Source organism: Plectropomus leopardus, chromosome 14 (assembly GCF_008729295.1).
Source record: "Plectropomus leopardus isolate mb chromosome 14, YSFRI_Pleo_2.0, whole genome shotgun sequence".
NCBI classification, from domain to species: Eukaryota; Metazoa; Chordata; class Actinopteri; order Perciformes; family Serranidae; genus Plectropomus; species Plectropomus leopardus.
In genome coordinates, this window is record NC_056476.1 from 2,273,421 (window position 1) to 2,292,785 (window position 19,365).

Genomic DNA, 19,365 nt, shown 5'->3' on the forward strand with positions numbered 1-19,365 from the left:
CGAAGACATCGCATCAGAGGGGATAAAACAAATATAAGAAGATAAAAAACAGATAAAAAAAACAAATAAACTAACATGTAAATTCATTTAAAACATTTAAATATAAATAAAATAAATTTAAAAAATGACAATAAGAGATTAAAGAAGGATAGATAAATAACAATAAGATATATAAAATATAAAATATTATAAAATCAAACAGATATGGGAAGTAGTAGAACTGTGTCTGTCTTGAGTTTGCTTTTAAAAATGTTACCCAAGTTCAGTTTGTTGGGACATTAAACTCCTCAGTCAGGCATTTTTTATGAGATATTCATTTAAAAATGCTGAAACTGGACAGCCGGTGGACCAGCTTCAATCACAGAAAACAGCAAAAGTTGTTTCTACTCATGGTTGTTTGTTGTAACCTGCTGGTTTGAGGCGTCGTAGGTGTGTTGTTTTACCTCCTCTCTCCTCCCGTCTCTACAGGAAGCACAATAACTCCAAACTACCTTGACAACTCCACATCCAACGTGGGACCCTGGTGCTCCTGCGCAGCGAGCGGCAACCACAGGGAACAATGCAGCGACTTCCTCACTTCCTTCCACGACAACGTCTGTCTGAGTGAGTAACAGCTGACCTCCGGCGACACTGTAACAATAACGGGGAGACGGGAGCGAGGGGGGAGCCCAGTCTGGAGTTGTGAACAAAATAATCGATGATACTTTCACACTTCAGAAGTCCTTTGATGTGTGTTGCACGGCTGAAGCCTTCGTGCTGCTGCGGTGAGGACGCCGCCTCAGCTCTGCAAACTGAGCTGCCAGGACGCACTTTTATATTTAATTCTCTCAGAATCTGCTTTTGTTTCGTAGTTCATTTTGTGCACAGATGAACAAAAGTACATTGTTTTTCTGTACTTTCGGGGTATTACATGCAGAGGTTACATTACTAATTGTAGCACACTGTCAAACTGCAGTGAACAGCCCAGCCTATTATTTGCTAAAATCACTGAATTCAACAGGCTTATATTTGGGACAGGCGTCTTAATGGGACGGGCTTTTAATTGCTTTCACAGAAAAACTTGCTCAGCAAAGATGGAAATATAATCAAATTATTTATTCGACCTTTTTAGACCTGGGCAAATTGGATTTTTTTTTTTCATTCAGAAAGGTGGAAAGAAGGTAATGAGCAACAAAAGAAAAAAATGACCAAGAGGTTAGAAAAAATCTGTCAAAAGTTTAATAAAAATGGCTGAAAATTTGCAAAAAAAAAAAAACAACAAACAAAAAAAGAAAAACAAGAGAGAGAGTAAAAAAAAAAAAAACAAAGCAAGAAATGACCTGAAAAAAATCTGTAAAATAATTTAAATACATAATTATAAATATAATTCATTGGACTTTTTTCCCAAGCTTTTTTTAAAAAAAAAAATATATAATATATATATATATATATATATATACGAACTGCGTGGTAATCGACCCTCTAATAGAGACTGGCATTTATTTGTCAAAATGTGTCACCACGACGGGCCAATAAAAGGGACTAGGCTTTTATTTGAAGTTTATAGGGCATATTATTTAAAGGCTTTTTAACCCTTTGAAACCTGGTTGAACATCAGTTTTCTTGCGCTGCTTTCAGACGCCTTTCACAAGCATTTAAACCTCCTTAAGATCCAAAGAGTTAAAATCACAGCTTCTGTCCTATTCATGATTAATAAAACATGAAAACAAAGTCCTGCCCACGCTGTCTGACTGATAAGTCATCCGTGGACCTTCACATCTCTCAGTTTCGTTGGGGAGCGATGGCGGCAGTGACACATCAGTAAAGACTCGTCCTCTCCGTGTGTTTACTTCAGTCTGTATTAATCTATTTCTCCGCACAAATGAGACTCTCAGATAAACAAGCCCCTGAGTGATGGCAGCAGTCACAGACCGCTGACATTAATATCTGGTGGCACACAGTAATGTGGCACCAGATATAATATCTGCTGGTTCAGAGTTATGCCGGGAAATATTCACTAAAAAATAGGATAATAGAAACATGGATTTTTAAGTGGCAGAAAAAAAGGATTAAATAAAGACATCAGAGATAAACTGCAGCAGACTTGATATCAGGATTATCCACCAATCCTCCGTTTACCTTTTGTTGTAGCTTTTATTCATCCAACAACAACAAGAAAACAGCTGTGCTGATGGCAGATCATCCCTCTGAATGAGTGATAGCAGCAGTGACAGAAGAATGACGCCGGTGACAAAGTAATACAAGCTGTAGCTGCTGGTGTCACAGCTCACACTGGAGTTTATTCTGGGTGATTTTTTTTTTCAAACAACAGAAGAAGACGAGTTCTTACGAAGCTGTCGGCGTGAATAACAACGCCAGTGACAGACCAGTGACACCAGTGACAGAACAAAGCAAACTGCGGCTGCTGTCATGTGTCACAGTGTCGCTGTTTGTTAACTTCATACGAGGCTCAATTATCGCTAAAACAACAAAGTATCAACTTTGTATCAGACGAGGAGCCTCTTAACCCCGATAACGCCAGACTGTGTTTCGTTCTGGATTTGTTTCGGCTGCTGCCGGTCTAATCTGTGGGCCGAAGACTCGACTCTAGTGGTGGACATTAGAGACGACCAGCAGCTGTATAGCTGAATCTGTCAGCCGGTTTAAAAATGTTCCCGCACACATTTTCTGTTCCACCCACAAGTCTGTGGTTTTTGAATGGATTTTTGGTAAAATGCCTTAAATAAGCTCTGTTAAGATATTTGGACGTTTTGTTCTGCAACATAAAATACGGCCGTTTAAACCAGATTTTTGAACTTTTAAGGTTTTAAGCCTTAAAAAAGGCTAAATGGCTAAACGGGACCACAGTGTTTGTCGTTAGACGTCATCACAGCGGACGCAGAAACTGATTCAACGCACTGGTTCGCCTTTACAGCTTTACAGCAACAGGCACGCTCGAATTTGTAGATTTATCTGTTTATAATATTTTTCGATTGTATTTTAAGGTGTTTTTACAGTGTTTGTAGTTGTGACATTTAAGTTGTGCGACCGCGATGTAGTTGGTGTATCGCCTAACAATAGCTTTTTACTTCTGGTGATTTCATTTACGCTTCAAAACACACAAACGTGGCGTTAATCAGTGAAGATTATCAGGTATCATAAACTTGAGTTCGCCACAGAGCTTATTTTTGCCGATAACCGAAAATCCCGTTCCAAAATTCCTTAAGGTTTTTGACGAAGGAACCAGTGCGATGCTAACTTCCCAGCTGGCTTACAAAAATACGTCATCCGTTCACCACTCTATTCCCGTGAACATGATATCTCAGAAACACCTGAAAAAATGTCCAGAATTATTTATTTAATATTTTACTTTGAATGATAATTATTATTAATTTTATATTTAAAATTATGTAACAGAAAAATATATATTTTTAAAATACCTATGTATTTTTGTTGCATTTTATTAGGTAATGTTTTTGTTTGTTTTCATTTTTTTTTATTTTGTTTTTTGCTTATTTTCTGGTAATTTTCTTGTAATTTTCACACAATTTTTTTGCAAATTTCTGGGCCATGTCTTGCAATGTTGCTCTTTTCCTTCTCTCCATATTTTTGAAAGAAATCAGTTTGTTCAGGTTTCAGAGGATTAATACAATTCATCATCTGAAGCTGACAGTTGCAGTTTTGATATGCTTGCATAATGACATACGTTTTTAAATCTTAAAACACGTAACTATTTTACAGCTAAAGCTATAAAAGTTCACTCTTCTACTCAGGTTTACTCTTATGTTCTGTCCCTGAGCAACAATAATGCGCACCATATTAAATAAAAAGTACTATGTGTCAGGACACTTTTTACACTGTCAGTTCCCAAAGTAGATAAAAGTATCAGGATTTTAAAAGAAATTATACCATAATAACTTTGCAAAGTAACAAAATGAGTATGTTTTGTAATTATTAAGTAGGCACGTAGTGATTTTTAATACATATCAGTATTGTCATTTTCTTCTCAAACCTCTTCTCTTCTGCAGTGTACTTACATGTTTTTCCCAGTATAGGTATTCAGTAAGCATTTGATTAAAATGCTATAAAACTGCTAAATAATTCCAATCTAAGTTGCAGACAGTAATCTGAAGCAGAACCAAATAAACTGATGTTTGCATAAAAATGCTAATCTGTATCTGTCAGCTGACGTAAGTTTGATAAATAATAAGCAGGAGCTGTGAAGCAGGAGACTGAATGACGTGGTTTTCCTTCTGCTAAAACACTCTTTTCAGAAAATACAGAGACAGAATAGACTGATGCAGCAGGAAATCAGAGAAAGTAAATTACAAAGTGTTAACCACAATGATCACAAAAGAGAGGGAAATGTATTTAAGTACTTGTAGATAAAAAAAAACTTAAAAAAATGTGGCTTTTTAAAAGCAGATTGCTGTTGGTGGACACTTTATGTCACATAAATCCTCCAGTATAAAGGCGCAGTATCTTTCAGGCAAAATATTCCCTTATATGGAAGTAAAAAAAGATCCGGCTAACGTTCAGCAGCTTGGTTGTTAATCCAGTAATAAGTGTAATAATCCGGTAAAAAGTCCTCGACATCAAGCATGGAGACAAAAGCATGAAAAAAAAAAACCATCTGGTGGAGCAGCACCAATAAAAAAAAAAAAAGATGTACATGAGAAGAAGAAAATAAGACTCATGAAGAACAAAGAGACTAAAATTTCAATATTACACATTAAAAGCATTTTCTTGTTCTCCTGAACTCTCTGAACAGTAAATCACTTGTATTAATTGTGCTCCACAAAGGGATCCCACTTGAGGTGCTGTAATGGTTTTAATGAATGAATCAGTGATTTTAAACTTGCAGCTGCAGATTTCAAAAAACTGAACAACAATCCCTCACATTATATTCCTGCTTTGCCAGGAAGTGGATACTTTGTTTTCTTAATTAATTTATAAGCCACCAGTGTCTTCTTCAAGTGGGCAGGTTGTACTTTTGCAATGCAGAAGTCAATGCAACCACCAGTTAACACGTGTTATTAACTCTTTCTCGATTGTGTGGGTGGCGGTGCATGGCCATTCTTAGTTGGCGGAGTGATTTGTCAGGTTAATTACGATAACAAATGTGACTCTGGCATGCTAACTAGTTTTAATACCAATTAATACCAAAAGTCTTGGTTTGGTTTTCCAGTACTGCAGCCTGTTAAGTGACCAGTATTTACAAAAAAAAGCTTGAATTACCGTATAATTTATTTCTTATTTGCTTGAAAATGCTTAGTTAATCCCTTGCTGTCACCAGAAAAACAACCACATCAGTTGTCTGTGCAAGCATGTTATTTCGACCAATAATTACATAAGAAAGGAAGTGCCTTCGTGGGTGTAGTACATATTACAGGAGGAACGTGGCATGACGTAGCATAAAAATCAACAGTCTGTGTTATGCACAAATATCAGAGAAGCCCAGATACTGTAAGTGGGTCAAACAAACACAGGACTTTCACCCAGGAGACAGTGACGAGTTCAGCATCGCAGCCATCGCCATGTTGTTTATTTGGAGTCAGAAGTGACCACATATGTTTGAGAGGTTGGAGCTGTGAAGTGGCGATGGGTGGATCAGTCTCACAGACTGCAGCGATGGCTCGCAAACATCCTATCATTCAAACGTCCCCGCCCTTAATCATTTGTGACTTTGTGCCTTAATGAAATGTAAACGATTGAGTGACATAACAAGACTAGTTTAAACCCAGTATAAGTCTGGAGGGTGTACAGTGGTTCCCAACCTTTTTCCTTCAGGGATTTCTTTACTATCATTGAGTATACTAAAGACATATTTTAGGGATATTTTATATTAAATTAAGAGAAAGGTTGAAAATAAGGCAATGTGCTTGTGGCCCCAGGCCTTCAAATCACTACACCTGCCCCGAGTAATAATAATGAGAGCTCAGATCGAGCGGCTGGATGAGACACAGAGCTCTGATGTTTCTAAATATTTCCATCCAGAGTCTGACTTAACCTGAAATTAAAACAAAATAGTCCGTAGAAGTTTAAAGGAATCACTTTCCACTGCTGAATATTTGGCTGTTGGTCCATTCAGACACTTCGGTGCTCATGTGCAGTGCTGCGACCTGCGATCCAGCCAAAACTTCACCCTGTACAGTTTTCATGAATGTTGAAATTAGCTCTAGAGACCAACCTGCTTTTTGTACCAGGCTGTAAACGTGTTTATTTCTGCTGTAAAGTTGTGAATTTTAACATTTTTCTGTTTGGGAGCTCTTAGTAGAGGAACTGTAGTTTTTGGCACTTTGGTGTTGGCTACATTTTTCAGCCTCGCAGGTTGCCACTTGTTCATGTGCCATGTTACTTTTTCAGTGCCAAACCATGATTTTTTTTGCCTAAACCTGAATATGCACATTTGTTGCCTAAACACTGCAAGCGACGACATCAAGGACGTGTTTAAACTGTGGGTGACTGTGATTTTTAAAGTTTTTAAAGTCAGTGAAAATCGACTAATTCTAGAGTTAAGTTGTAAGAAAGAGTTGTATCCGTGGTCTTTTAAGCGAATACATTCCCAACAAAAGGATCATGTGTATATCAATAAATCACTTTGTGTTACGCTGTTTGTGAAGAAAACTTTTTTTTTGTCACCTGCCTCAAAGGTGAAAAAAGAATTTCAAAACTGAAAAAAAATCTTGATGAATTGGAGTTAAAGTGTTGCCACACTTAAAAACAGCAAAACTACATCAAAACATCTATTTACAAACTCTCACAGAAATTTTGCAGTACAATCCAAATCTCATTTATCCAGTCGTTTGCTCAGTGCTTCCCAAACACATGCAATTTCACTAAAATCTTGCTATTTAAAACACTTCTGCGACAGTCCCATGTAGCACACCTGCTTTCTCCATTCACAAAGGAGGCTAAATAAAGTTTTCTGTGAATTCAATGTAAGATGGAGTGAGTTAATTACATACAAATGCTCATTTTGTGGGTGAAGTATTCCTTTAACCCTTTAAAACCTGGATTGACATTACTTTTCTTGTGTTTTTCCTGTACTTTTTACAGATTCCTTTTTGTTAATTTTGCGGTCTTTTCTTCTTAAGTGTCTCGTTGCTTTTTACCCATGTTTTTTAAGAAATTAATCCAATTTGCCCAGGTTTTAAAGAGTTAAGCACTTTATTGGTACTTGATTTATGCCACAAAATTACACTGTATATCATCGGCCCATCAACTTCCCACCCACCCCTCCAAAAAAAGAGAAAAAGATCACCTGTCAAACCAAAATCCTTAAAGCTGCCGACAAAAAAACGAGATAAAATGCCTGTGTTGAAGCTATTTTTAGACCAATTATAATGTGCTGTATCCGTTTTGAGAGAATAGTCGCCACCTGACACGCATCGCTCAATAACATAATGACACTTCTCAAAAAGTTTCCGTTCTCCCTGGAACTAGCAGCGAATAACAACTAAAATGTACATTATCCTGTAGTGAGTTAAACCTCCACAGCGTCGTCACATATATTTTTCAAGCCCTTGATGGATGTCTTGTTTTTCAATGAAACTCCTCGTGTGCATCCTGCAGCCAGGACTCCGACTTGCCGCGGCAGCTCCTCTGTGCTGTTTACTGTAAGCTCCTTAGAGACCCAGAAAAACAAACCTCAGACTGACTGGCCTCATTTCCCTACGTCTGAGCAAAGAGGCGCTCCTCTCTCTTCCTGCCTGAGCAAACGGCTGCAGCCAAACACCGCTGTACGTGATAACAAGGATGAACAAGTTTCTAATGGGAAAGGCGATTCGTGGACCAGCGGTGCACGTCGCGCTCTCATCTCTATTGGAGTTCAGTCTCGTTTGCCAGGCGCAGGCGAGCCACTGTTCTATTTTGGGGAGAAAGTGTGCATAATGATTTGGCAAGGGGAGTTTGGATACGAGCCAATAATTGGCGAAATGAATCCGCCCTGGAGAGAGATCCTGAATGTTTTTCTTTCCCCCATGTTCCTCGTGTAATCACAGCGTACAGAGAATGAAGTGCGATTCGTTCTGACTGAAGCCGAGGACATCTTTGCCGATGGTTACGTTTCAGAAGTGGACAGCTGTGGCGTGGTGAGGCCTTCGCATCCGAGGTTTCAGACCCGAATGCAGCGACATCACACGAGAGGGAGTGCTGTTGAACTGAATATCATCATCAGTGCTGAAGATAATCACAGCCGTGATGATATACAGTCCAACAGCACGACCTCGAGTGTGATATTACTTTTATACAACAGTTCAACACGTGCAATTTATCAGTTAACAGTAATAGTTAACACAATTTTTTCTGCAACTGCTGAGACTGACAGCTGTTGCTAAGCATCACATAAACCTTATGGGTCGACCAATTTTGTTTTTTTAGGGCCAACATTGATACTGATTATTAGTAGCTAATGAGACTGAAAACCCATATCTGAAACCGACATGTATTAACGATAAAAATGAAAATATTTTTGTCAGTATTTAGAATTTGGAACATAATAAATTGCAACACAAAACTTAATATACAGCCAATTCCCACTAACTTTATTTTAAAGAAGTAAAATAAAAAATTAGATTTAATTTAATTTAATTAATTTTGTTAGCGATCATTAAAAAAAAAAAGATAATCAATAATCAGCAAATGCCCCAATAATCGCCCAGGCAGATAATTTAACGACCCCTAATAAACATTTTCCTGCACACTAGCTTGCTAATCTGTAGAAGCTTGGTCTACATGTCATGTGCAGACCAAATTTATTTAATTTAATTGTTTTTTATGGCATCTATTGCACATCTGTCCATCCTGGAAGAGGGATCCCTCCTTAGTTGCTCTTCCTGAGGTTTCAGCACTTATGTATATATATAGATTTTTTTAAACAAAGTATCAGGCAATTTTCTTGTAATTTCTTGCAAATTTTTGGGTCATTCTTTCTCATGATAATTCTTGCCTTATTCCCTTTTTTTTTTTTAAGAAATCAAGCCAAAATCCTCACATTTTAAAGAGTTAAATAAATCCTGCGTGTCTCTTTTGGTGCTCACCTCTTTTGGTGAGTGAATTCGGCTTTATTTTGCGTGCAGGGGCCCCTCTGCGCCTCTGTGCTGGGGGCCTGCGTGCTGAGGCAGGACTTCAGATGGCCTTTGATGACTTTGTAATTGAACGTAATTTGGTTTCCTGCCTCCAACTAATGAGGTGGACAGAGAGAATAGTGGCAGAAGAATACAGTCGTTTGCAGACAGGGGAGGGGGAAAACTGCTGGAAAAAAAAAAAAAGAGAAGAAAAAATCTCTGGAGTGAGCGCGCTCAGGTTTTAAAAAACAGCTGTCACCCTGCCTTACCTCCTCATCACAGCCATAATAACCGCATCACTATGCAGAACGGCAGCTCTGGACTCCTTCGTTCTCTGAAAGCTGAGTGTGTCAGGCAAAAAAACGAGAGGACAGATGGAGGTGAAGCTCATTTATTTCTGCAATTATTCTAATTTTTCCTGCTAGTTAAAGTGGTGTTGTAACGGAAAAAAGTGAGGGTAACCCGCGATGTGTCAGGGAGGTTGGGGACAGGAAGCGGGTGTGCACACAGGATGTGCTCTGCAGTGTGACTTCAGGGAATCTATGAAGTCAGAAAAAGAAGAAAAAAAGAAAAGCCTTCGGGGAGAAACTTAAAAGTCAAAGAGATGCAAGATGGAGGTGCTTAAACAGCCGTGTCCAAACATTGACAAAGGAACTGTCACAACAGCTTAGCACTGAAGATATCAATGGGCACTTCATCTCCGCATGACGGCGGGCGGCGAGGCACGGCAGCGGGCAGCTGGAGTTGCACCCCTCGCCTCTCTCATCTGTCAGCCTGCCCGGGGGTCGCTGCACGCTGCAGCTCGAACTGCACACTTTGAGTGCACACTTTCCCGCCTGTCCCACCCGGTGAAGGAATGTAACTAATTACATTTACTCAAGTGCAAATTTCACAAATTTACGGTATTTTACTTGAGTATTTTTCTTTTAATCCCAGTTATTACATTTACCCCGCTACATTTTAGAGGGAAATATTGTACTTTTTAATTCAGAGTATTTATCTAAACCATTTTTTTACTTTACATTTTACGATTTTTATAAGAATTTATTTAATCTGATTTTTTAAAATTTATTATTTATCACCAAATAGTTTATGCAAGTACAGCTGCAACAATTAGTTGATTAATCCATCAGTCAGTTGACAGAAACTTAATTGGCTGTTGATAAACATTTAAGTGTTTTCCTTCTTTTAAACTTAAAATTTTGTTTTTTTGGGAAATGTTTTTTTGTTTTGTTTTGTTTTGTTTTTTTTGGTCTATTATGGGCTTCATAAGTTTGAGTTTATCTTTTAAGAAAAATAATTATAGCGTTTATGGGGATATTTTTCTATATTTTAACATTATGAGTTTTGGATTTTTTCTTTTTTTTGGGTGGGGTGGGGAGTAACTTTTTTTAATTATATATTTTTTTCTCTAAATAGTTTTAAGGTTTCAGGGTGTTTTTTTATTTTTAATATAATTTTTAGTTTTTGGATGGTTTTTTTTCTTTAATTTAATCTTTGGAAGTCTTTTATTTTCATTTTTTTGTTAAATAAATTTTTATTGGTTGTTTTTTTTTCAGCATTGATTTTTCTGCACTGGTACTTTTACTATTAATACTTATTATATATATATATATATATATATATATATATATATATATATATATATAAATATATATATATATATATAAAAGTATATTTTCCTGATTATACTTACTTTTTAAGTAACATTTTAAATGCAGGACTCTTACTTGTAACAGAGTATCTATAGGGCAGTATTAGTACTCTGTAAAGGATCTGCATACTTCCTCCACCACCTGTCCGACCAGCACTAATGGCCCACAGCACCATTAGCACGCCGCTCCACAACCTTTTCTGCGAGGTGCTGATGTATACACACTCCGCTGGGCTCAATCTGTTTCCCTCACTATTGACTCTGTTGTTGCTCGGCTGTTGTGTTGCAACTTGCAGATTCCCCTAATTAGCTGCAGAGCTGGCAGCGAGCGCGCAGGTCGCCCATCCACAACCTCCATCTCTGTCTAGTAGTTGATGCTCGGCGCTGCACCAGCGGAGGGAGTCAAGGCTCCGCATTGATTGCTGCAGAATTTTGTTTGCAAAGGTAATGGATGGATCAATTTGTTATGATCCTGTGAGAAATCAATGTTTGTGTGTCACACCCCGATACTCCGCTGAAGGCTTTGAAATCCCATCACTAATAACCAGCCAGTCGCTCCTGACATCGCAGGCTTTTTTTTCGCCCTGAACAGATGGAATAATGGTGTGATTTTCATTCCTAAGCACCCACATCCATCTTACAGTATAAGCTGCGGATATTAATTGATGAATCTTTCATTCATGTCTTCATTTGAGCATATTTTAATTGAAGTGACTTTCATGCAAACGTAATTGCTGCAGAGTAGCCCATTAGCAGAGTGAAAATGAGTGCTTATAGAATATTAATCCATCATATGATCATAATTCATTCTGGTTGTGGTAAATCCAAGAACTCGACGTAATGGGTGTCCTTTGGGGTGTATAGGACCGTATAAATCTGCCAGACTGTAAATTATACATAGAACAGAATGTACACGCTATAATATTCCTTCCAGTCGCAGCCTACTTACTGTAAGTGGCCCATTTAAATATTCACCGTGATAATTATATCACCATGACAGACGCCTGAAAAATGAGAGATTGAAAGGATGACTGACGTTTTAAATCCACTAGAGAACTAAGTCAAAGTCTACTTTTCTTGCATTTTTATGTCTCTGCGACGATAGCTGAGGCCGGAGGCATCCTGTTTTTGGGGTGTTTGTCCATTTGTCCATCTGTATGTCCGTAGATGGAAATTCTGCAAACTTGGCACAAACGTTCATTTGGACTTCTGGTTTAAGTGATAACATTTTGGTGGTCATAGGTTTAAGGTCAAGGTCACTGTTACTACATCTGTCTTATTCTTGCGCATGCAATATCTCAAGAACCCCTTGAGGGAATTTCTTCAAATTTGGCACAAACGTCTGAGTGGATACAAGGATATTTGATTATATTTTGATAGTCTTAGGTTAAAGGTTAAGGTCACTGTGATCTTACATCTGTGTCATTATTGTGAAAGCAATATATTAAGAACACCTTGAGTTATTTTTTTCAAATTTTGCACAAACGTCCACTTGGACTTCTGTATGAACTTATTAGATTTTGCTGGTCAAAGTTCAAGGTCATGGTGACCTACTATTAGTTTCATTTTTGTAAAAGCGACATCTTAAGAGCTCCTTAATGGAATATTTTTAAATTTTGCGCAAACATGCGAGTGGATTCAAGGATGAACAGATTAGATTTTGGTGGTCATAGGTTAAAGGTCAATGTCACTGTTAACTCATCTGTCTCATTCTTGTGAATGCAATATCTCAACAGCACCTTGAGGAAATCTCTTCAAATTTGGCACATATGTTTAAGTGGGCCCAAAGATTAACTGGTTAGAGTTTGGTGGTCAAAGGTCAAGGTCATGGTGACTTTGCATTTGTCTCATTCTTCTGAAGGTGATATCTCAAAAACCCCTTGAGAAAATTTCGTAAAATTTGGTACAAATGTTCACTTTGACTTAAGGATGAACTGATGAGGTTTTGGTGGTCAAAAGTTAAGGTGACCTTAAAATAAACATGCTTTCGGCCGTAACTTCAGAATTCATATTTTCAAATTTTACATAAAAGACTCGACATAATGTTGAAGTTCTGGCATTTTATATCCAAGTAGTCGGCGGTCATCTGTGACATCGTTATGTTCTGCAGAAACACTTCTGGCCGTTACTTAATGTAATAACTCATAAACCAGAACAGGAGATGCTTGGTTAAGATAGTGAACTGGTGACACCAATCTTGGGTGCTCACCTTGATACTGAGCTGATTGCAGAGATCTTCTCTGCTTTTTGGGGAAGATGTATGTGACCCATCCATGTTTACACACACACGGATGTAATCTGTAATTGCATCTTGACTGGGACATGGAGGTACACAACTGGTGTGGTGATTATAGTTTGGAAATTAAAGTAAAAGTGGTAAATAATGTAATGAATACCGAGGCTCGTTTTTTCCGTATCTCACCCTCCCTGAATCATTGTTGTTATAGACTTGTTTCCAGTGCTGACAGCTAATTATCTTTTTCAGTCAGGTGAGGATTCAAACCCGAAAACAACGACAGCATCTGCTTATTTAATAGAATTACCTCCATCTGTTCCTTTTACACCTGTGAAAGAGGGAAAAGCGATCTCTAAAGAGTCACATTCCTCCAGTCATTATGAATATGTAACTGTTTCAGACACTTCACAACAGTAAATAACACTCACAGGTTTATACCAACACACGTGCTAACAACCCAGAACAAGCACAAAAACTGTGAAGATTTTTTTCTCAGCGACTGCGTCATGCATTAATATGTTTTTGACACTTTGGGGCAACAGATGAAGCTGAGAGCACATTAGCATACAATATCCGACTCTTTAGCACCTAAATGTTCTTCCAGCTCCTCAGCTTTGTGTGTGTGTCAGCGCTGATGTGCAGGTTGTGTATAGCGGTTTGTCTGAAGATCAAAGCAGTGTCCTTAAAGCAGCAGTAATCAATATATTTATATGAATAATGGATCAGATGGTTATGTGTAATGTATAAGGGGCACTCAGCGAACCATGTGTTATTGTAGTTTCCCTCAGTTCTACAGATTTTTACTGCTTTTTTTAACTCTTAGGTCCCGCTTTAACATTATACACACTCGTATCGCTCTACGCACAAAATACACTTTTCAAAATCAAGCTTTAAAGAATATTATGCATTAATATTATTTTCGACTTTTACTGAGTTCATTTTCTTAAAATTACTTCTAATCATAAATATCAAAAATCATTCATTTTCAGAATTTTAATCCTTTAAATGCCAGTTTTTTTCGTAATGCTGCTGTTTTTAGATGGAAAAAACACAAAAAATTATATTAAAAAAATACCCACTATTTTTTTTTTTACTACCTCACTATTATTTTCTGAAACACAGAAAATAATTATTTTCAATATACTGACTGCAATGTAGATTATTTTTTAATTATTTGATTTTTTTTTTTTTTTTTTTTGATTGTGTGCACCTAGTGGAAATAGCATGTATTTTCTCCATATGTCAAAAGTGGTATGGGATCAAACATTGCAGTTTGAATGGGTTTCAATGGGGCATTTTGGACTCAACAGTATGCCAAATGCACGAACAAGATATCAAGCCAATTCACTCATGTTTCAGAGGGTTAACACTTTTCTTTAGTGTGGAAAATCTTAATAAAAAAGCTATAGCGCTCACAAGAAAATAAATGGAAATGAAAAATAAATGGAAAAACTCAAGTAAAGAACAAGTACTTCAAACTTTTATTTACGTGTATTACTTAAATAAATGTACTTTTTTTCTATGTGTAACTGCCGTGTTTGAGCTTCAGAAACAAGAAGCGGCAAGGACACCTGACTGCAGGGTCAATGTGTCCGGCACTTTGCTTTCATCGATGTCACATGTGTTTTTTGTCTACAAAGATGAGTGAGAAAATATAGAAAGTAGATTCCCGCTCGCTGCACCGAAGCTTTCACATTGGCTTTGAGCCTTAACCACCCACTGAACCACGTTTTCAACTTTAACATGGAGGTAGAGTTAGAAATTCAATTGATTCAGCTATAGAGCGTGTTTTGAACTGACAGCAGATACACAGGTCGTGATTTCACAAAACACTGCAGGTAGCAGCAGCGGGAGGCGACATCACTTTAATTTTGGAGCTTTTGTTGAACATAATCGCTGAGTGTTGTTGCTGCCTGGGTGGCAAATCAAAATCTATTCAACATCATCGTTGTTCGGTGATCGGATGTTGTGACTCAGCTGTTGTTCTGCTGTGTGTTCAGTCTTTACTTCACGGTTCCTGTAAGTCAGACTGGATACTTGCATATCTCTGATTTTAGGACATTTCGGATTTTTGGATTTTTGGACATTTGTCTAGTTTTATGACATTTCCTGGAATTTAGGACATTTCTCAGGTTGAGGGCCTTTTCTTGGATTTTAAAACATTTATTGGATTTTTTGGCAGTTTCTAGTATTTTAGGATGTTTCCAGAATTTTAGGACATTTCTTGGATTTTAGGACATTTCTAGGAATTTAGGATATTTCTTAGAGTTTGGGAAATTTGTAGGATTTTAGGACTTTTCTAGGATCTGAGGACATTTCTCTGATTTTAAGACGTTTCTCGTATTTTTTGTTGGTGTCTCTAATTTAATGACATTTCTAGGAATTTAGGACACTTCTCAGATTTTGGGAGAATTATTTGATTACAGGTGGTTTCTAGTAATTTAGGATGTTTCCAGGGTAATAGGACATTTCTAGGATTTTAAAACATCTCAGATTTTAAAACATTTCTAGCATTTAAGGACGTTTTCTGGTAGAGATCCTCAACTGGCACTTTTTCGGATAAACAAGCTCTATTTTGATACCATTTTTTGCACTCTGGCACCTTATGTATACTAAATGTACAAAAAAATTTCCAGTGTGAATCACTTTGTATTAATGTGAATTAAACAAATGTTTGGGGGACCACCTGGCACCTTATTGGGCCCCAGATTTGGCCCAAAGGCTGTAAGTGTCACTGCTATATAATGTTACTGTACACCTTGAAATTTTGACCTGCATATTGTCTCCCTTCAGTTCCACTGTTGTCATGTGTGGGGGAGATCTGTGCTTCTCTGAGAGCACTTTTCTAGTTTTAAAATGCTTTTAATAATGTTCACAGTGCAGCTGCTAACCGCAGCTGCCGTCCCACTCTTCCATAGCTTTATTGTGCGGGTCAGAGCAGGTGTGTCCTTAATGAAAAAGTTTTACAATCAGTTTGTTTAGTTAAACTCTCCCCCTCCAGTGCACTCACTCATTTCTAACATTTATTTTGGAGAGTCATTAGCATTTCATAATAATAGTATTCATTTCCACTTTTCACTGCTATTGCTGTAGCAGAGGACTGTGCAGGTGTGTGTGTGTGTGTGTGTGTGTGTGTGTGTGTGTGTGTGTGCGTGTGTCGGGGCTCTGCTGTCCGTGACCCTCTCTCATGCTCATATTTTACTGAGGAGAGAAGCCTGAGAGGGCCTGAGGGTGTGCATCCTTGGTCCTCACTGGGTGAATGAAAGCACTGAATGTATAAAAATCCTACAGCATAATTCAAATGATTTTGATCTGACTCTAAAATCAATCAACCTGCATAAAATCAAGCATCATGTGTGTAACTTTAATCTAAATATTGAGTCACACAACAAAGAATGAAGGATCTTTACTTTGTCCATCTTGAGCTTCGCTTTCGCTGAAGTATTGAGTTGGTTAAGGGGTTTGTCGAAGGACAGCGGGGATGTTATTGTGGGATTCACGGACAGTAATTCGAGGTATCTGTTGAGCCACAAGAATAGTCTACTTATCAATAATAATGGAAAGTTGCGAAGTACCTGGAGTGTTTGTAGGATTTGAGGACATTGAGGGATCTAGGAGGATCCTTCACTGGCATTTTTTAATGAACAAGCTCTATTGTGATGCTTTTTATGCACACTGACACCTTATTTTTTCTTAAAAAATGTTTTTTTGGCTTTGTTTGATTTGAATTCTTTTTTCAACTATTTAGTCACATCGCTTTTCTTGTGCTGTTTTTTTTAAAAAACATAGAAAAAAGGCAACAAGCAACTTGCAAATTGCAAGAAAATGAATTCAAAAACAAAAGCTGGAGGGAATTTCTTAGGCAAATAAAAAGAATAAAGCTTTGGAAAAAATACTTTGTAGCTTATTATTATAATTCCATTGTTAAAATTACAGAATTATCATCATTTTTAAGCACCTTTTCCAGGTCATTTTCAGGTCATTTTCTTGTACTTTTTACTACTTTCTTGCAAATTTTTGGGTCATTTTTTTGTTGTTGATCTTTATTATGTTTTTGAAAGAAATCAAGCCATTTTGCTGATGTTTCAGAGGCTTAATTATGACGCAAATACCATGTTTTCACATTGTGTCCATCGCCACTTGGCGTGACTTTGCATCTATTTGCATCTTTGCAGTGAATCTTTCTGTAAACTCGCAGCGCCAAACGCTTACACCGCTTGGTGTGAACGCACCATAACAACACCTGTTTCACTTGAGGCCAACGGGACGTAAAATAACAACTTACACATGAAGATGTCTAAATAAAATAATTCAAGTTTAAATGCTATTACCGACAAATATCACAGTCACAATTAATTGCATTTTTAATCGCATGTTAACAATTCTATTATTTTGAAGAAACAGTTTTTAAGTCTAGACACGGTAAAGCAATTCTTGTCCAATTGTCTTGATTAGGGCTCAAATGAGTAAAAAAAAAAACTACGACACGATGGGTAAAAAGGAGATCTCCAACATTTAGTCTAAATTTGGAGCGATAGTCTGCCTGCTTACTAAGAAGCTAGCATGACGTTGTTGGCACCAGTGAGTTCCTCAGGTTGTCTAGTTTCATATGATATCAGAAACATCACTGTAGCTTTAAAGCTCAGCCCAGATACAGCATCTTAAAGACAGAAATGTTGACCACATTGCATTGAGATGAACACGTTATCACTGAGTAGTAATAAGACAAAATAATTCAGTAAGTCCAAAATTTCAATGTGGAATTATTGCTGCTAAAATAAGCATCATTCCACACCATCTGTAACACGTTCATTAGTGCTGTGACTTAACTAAAATACAAAAAAATACAAATATAATGTGTACATTAACATGAAACATTATTACTCTCCCTCACAGGTTTTCATACACACGACTTTCTTTGCAGAGTTTGATTTATTTTTCAGACATGACTCTTCTCATCCCTCTCCTGTCTCACAAAAGCGACATATAGGGCTAATAATGAGGGTGTGTGAGTATAACGTATAGCCTGAAGTGCTCTCCTGCAGGACTACAAAACATTATTATGTTTACATATAACCCCTATGAACATTATTTCACCGGAGGCTAAATTTGGATGCAGCCTCGGTGTTAAAAACCAGCAGGAAGGTCAGATATGAGTCAGTCTGGCTCAGCGTCTGCAGCGTTCTCCTCCATCTTTTCGTGCTCCCCTACAGCTGTTCAGGTGAGCAACATGCTGACCAGAAATAAATTCAACAAAAGTTAACTCTGCTGCTTTATTGTTGGTCAGTATTTCATGGTATGGCCTGAGACCTTCTTTTGCCATTAAAATGTGCCATTTATTGATCTTGCATTGTGTCTGGCTTGCAGCAGCGTTTGCCTCTGAGCGTTCTGTAATTAACAAAAGCTTCAATCTGCCTCTGACTGAGGCTTTTTTTGGCTAATTTACATTTATGATAGAGAAAGTGAGTTCCTGCTCACGCAACGCTCCTGTCTCTCTTGTGCCACGGCAGACTGCAGACTGCACTATTTCTTGTCTTAGAAGGAACATATTGTATCCCCCAGACATATGAATAACATATGTCATACATCTGTAGGCCTTTTCTTCCACTGGTGGCCCAAAAAGGCAACAAGATGTATGAATTTAAAAAGGAAAAAAAAGAACTTCCATTTCTGCTTTTTATTAAAAATGTTTTATTCATGCATGTGTCGACGTATAAAATGGTGCACAGACATAGAGTGATGTATTGAGTGAAGGTGGCGTTCAATAACTCATACGTATGTATGTAAAGTTTGACGAGTTTAACATACATCCAAAGTAAAGGGAAAAAACCCCAAATAAACCAAAATACTGAAAATAAAAAAATACAGATACAAAACAAAACCAAGAATTAAAAACAGACTAGATTAAGTGTTTGATGATTATGAGCCTCAGGACATTTACATGCACGGTTTAGTCGACTTAAAAATGGATGATAACCTTTGCTGGATAAATAGATTTGAATAAGCAGCAAGAAATTGCATCTCATGTCCGAAAATGAGTCGGAGGAAGTATAAACTTATTATTTCCTCCCTCTTCTCTTCATGTAAACGTGCTGAGAGATGTATAAAGAATGAGTCCAAAAACCCAGAAATGTGTTAATATTTCAGCACATTTGTCTCAAAGTCAGTTGGTTTTTGGTTCGATGTCTAAAACAAGGTCCTTGATTGACAAAAGCGGAAGAGAATTTCAGGTTTTGTTGTGCGACAGCCATCAGTTGAGCTCAGTATCTTGCTCAGGGACACATAGACATGATGACTGGAGCAGCCGGGCGTCAAACTACCAATATTTTCATTAAAAGACGACTTGCTGTGCCTCTTGAGCCGCAGCTGCCCCTTAAAAAAAAAGAAAAAGTATGTACAGCTGTTTCAGGTAAAAGAGTGTAAAAAAA

General features: G+C 37.5%; 1 protein-coding gene across 1 annotated transcript in view; it reads left to right on the top strand.

Moving 5' to 3' along the window:
• Nucleotides 1–19,365, top strand: part of gfra4a (GDNF family receptor alpha 4a) — a 180,239-nt gene that overhangs the window by 155,946 nt on the left and 4,928 nt on the right. The window contains exons 6-8 of the mRNA XM_042500719.1: nt 469–603; nt 7,555–7,862; nt 7,983–8,072. Of these exons, the coding sequence (XP_042356653.1) occupies nt 469–603; nt 7,555–7,862; nt 7,983–8,072 (533 nt within the window). The remainder of the gene's footprint in view (nt 1–468; nt 604–7,554; nt 7,863–7,982; nt 8,073–19,365) is intronic.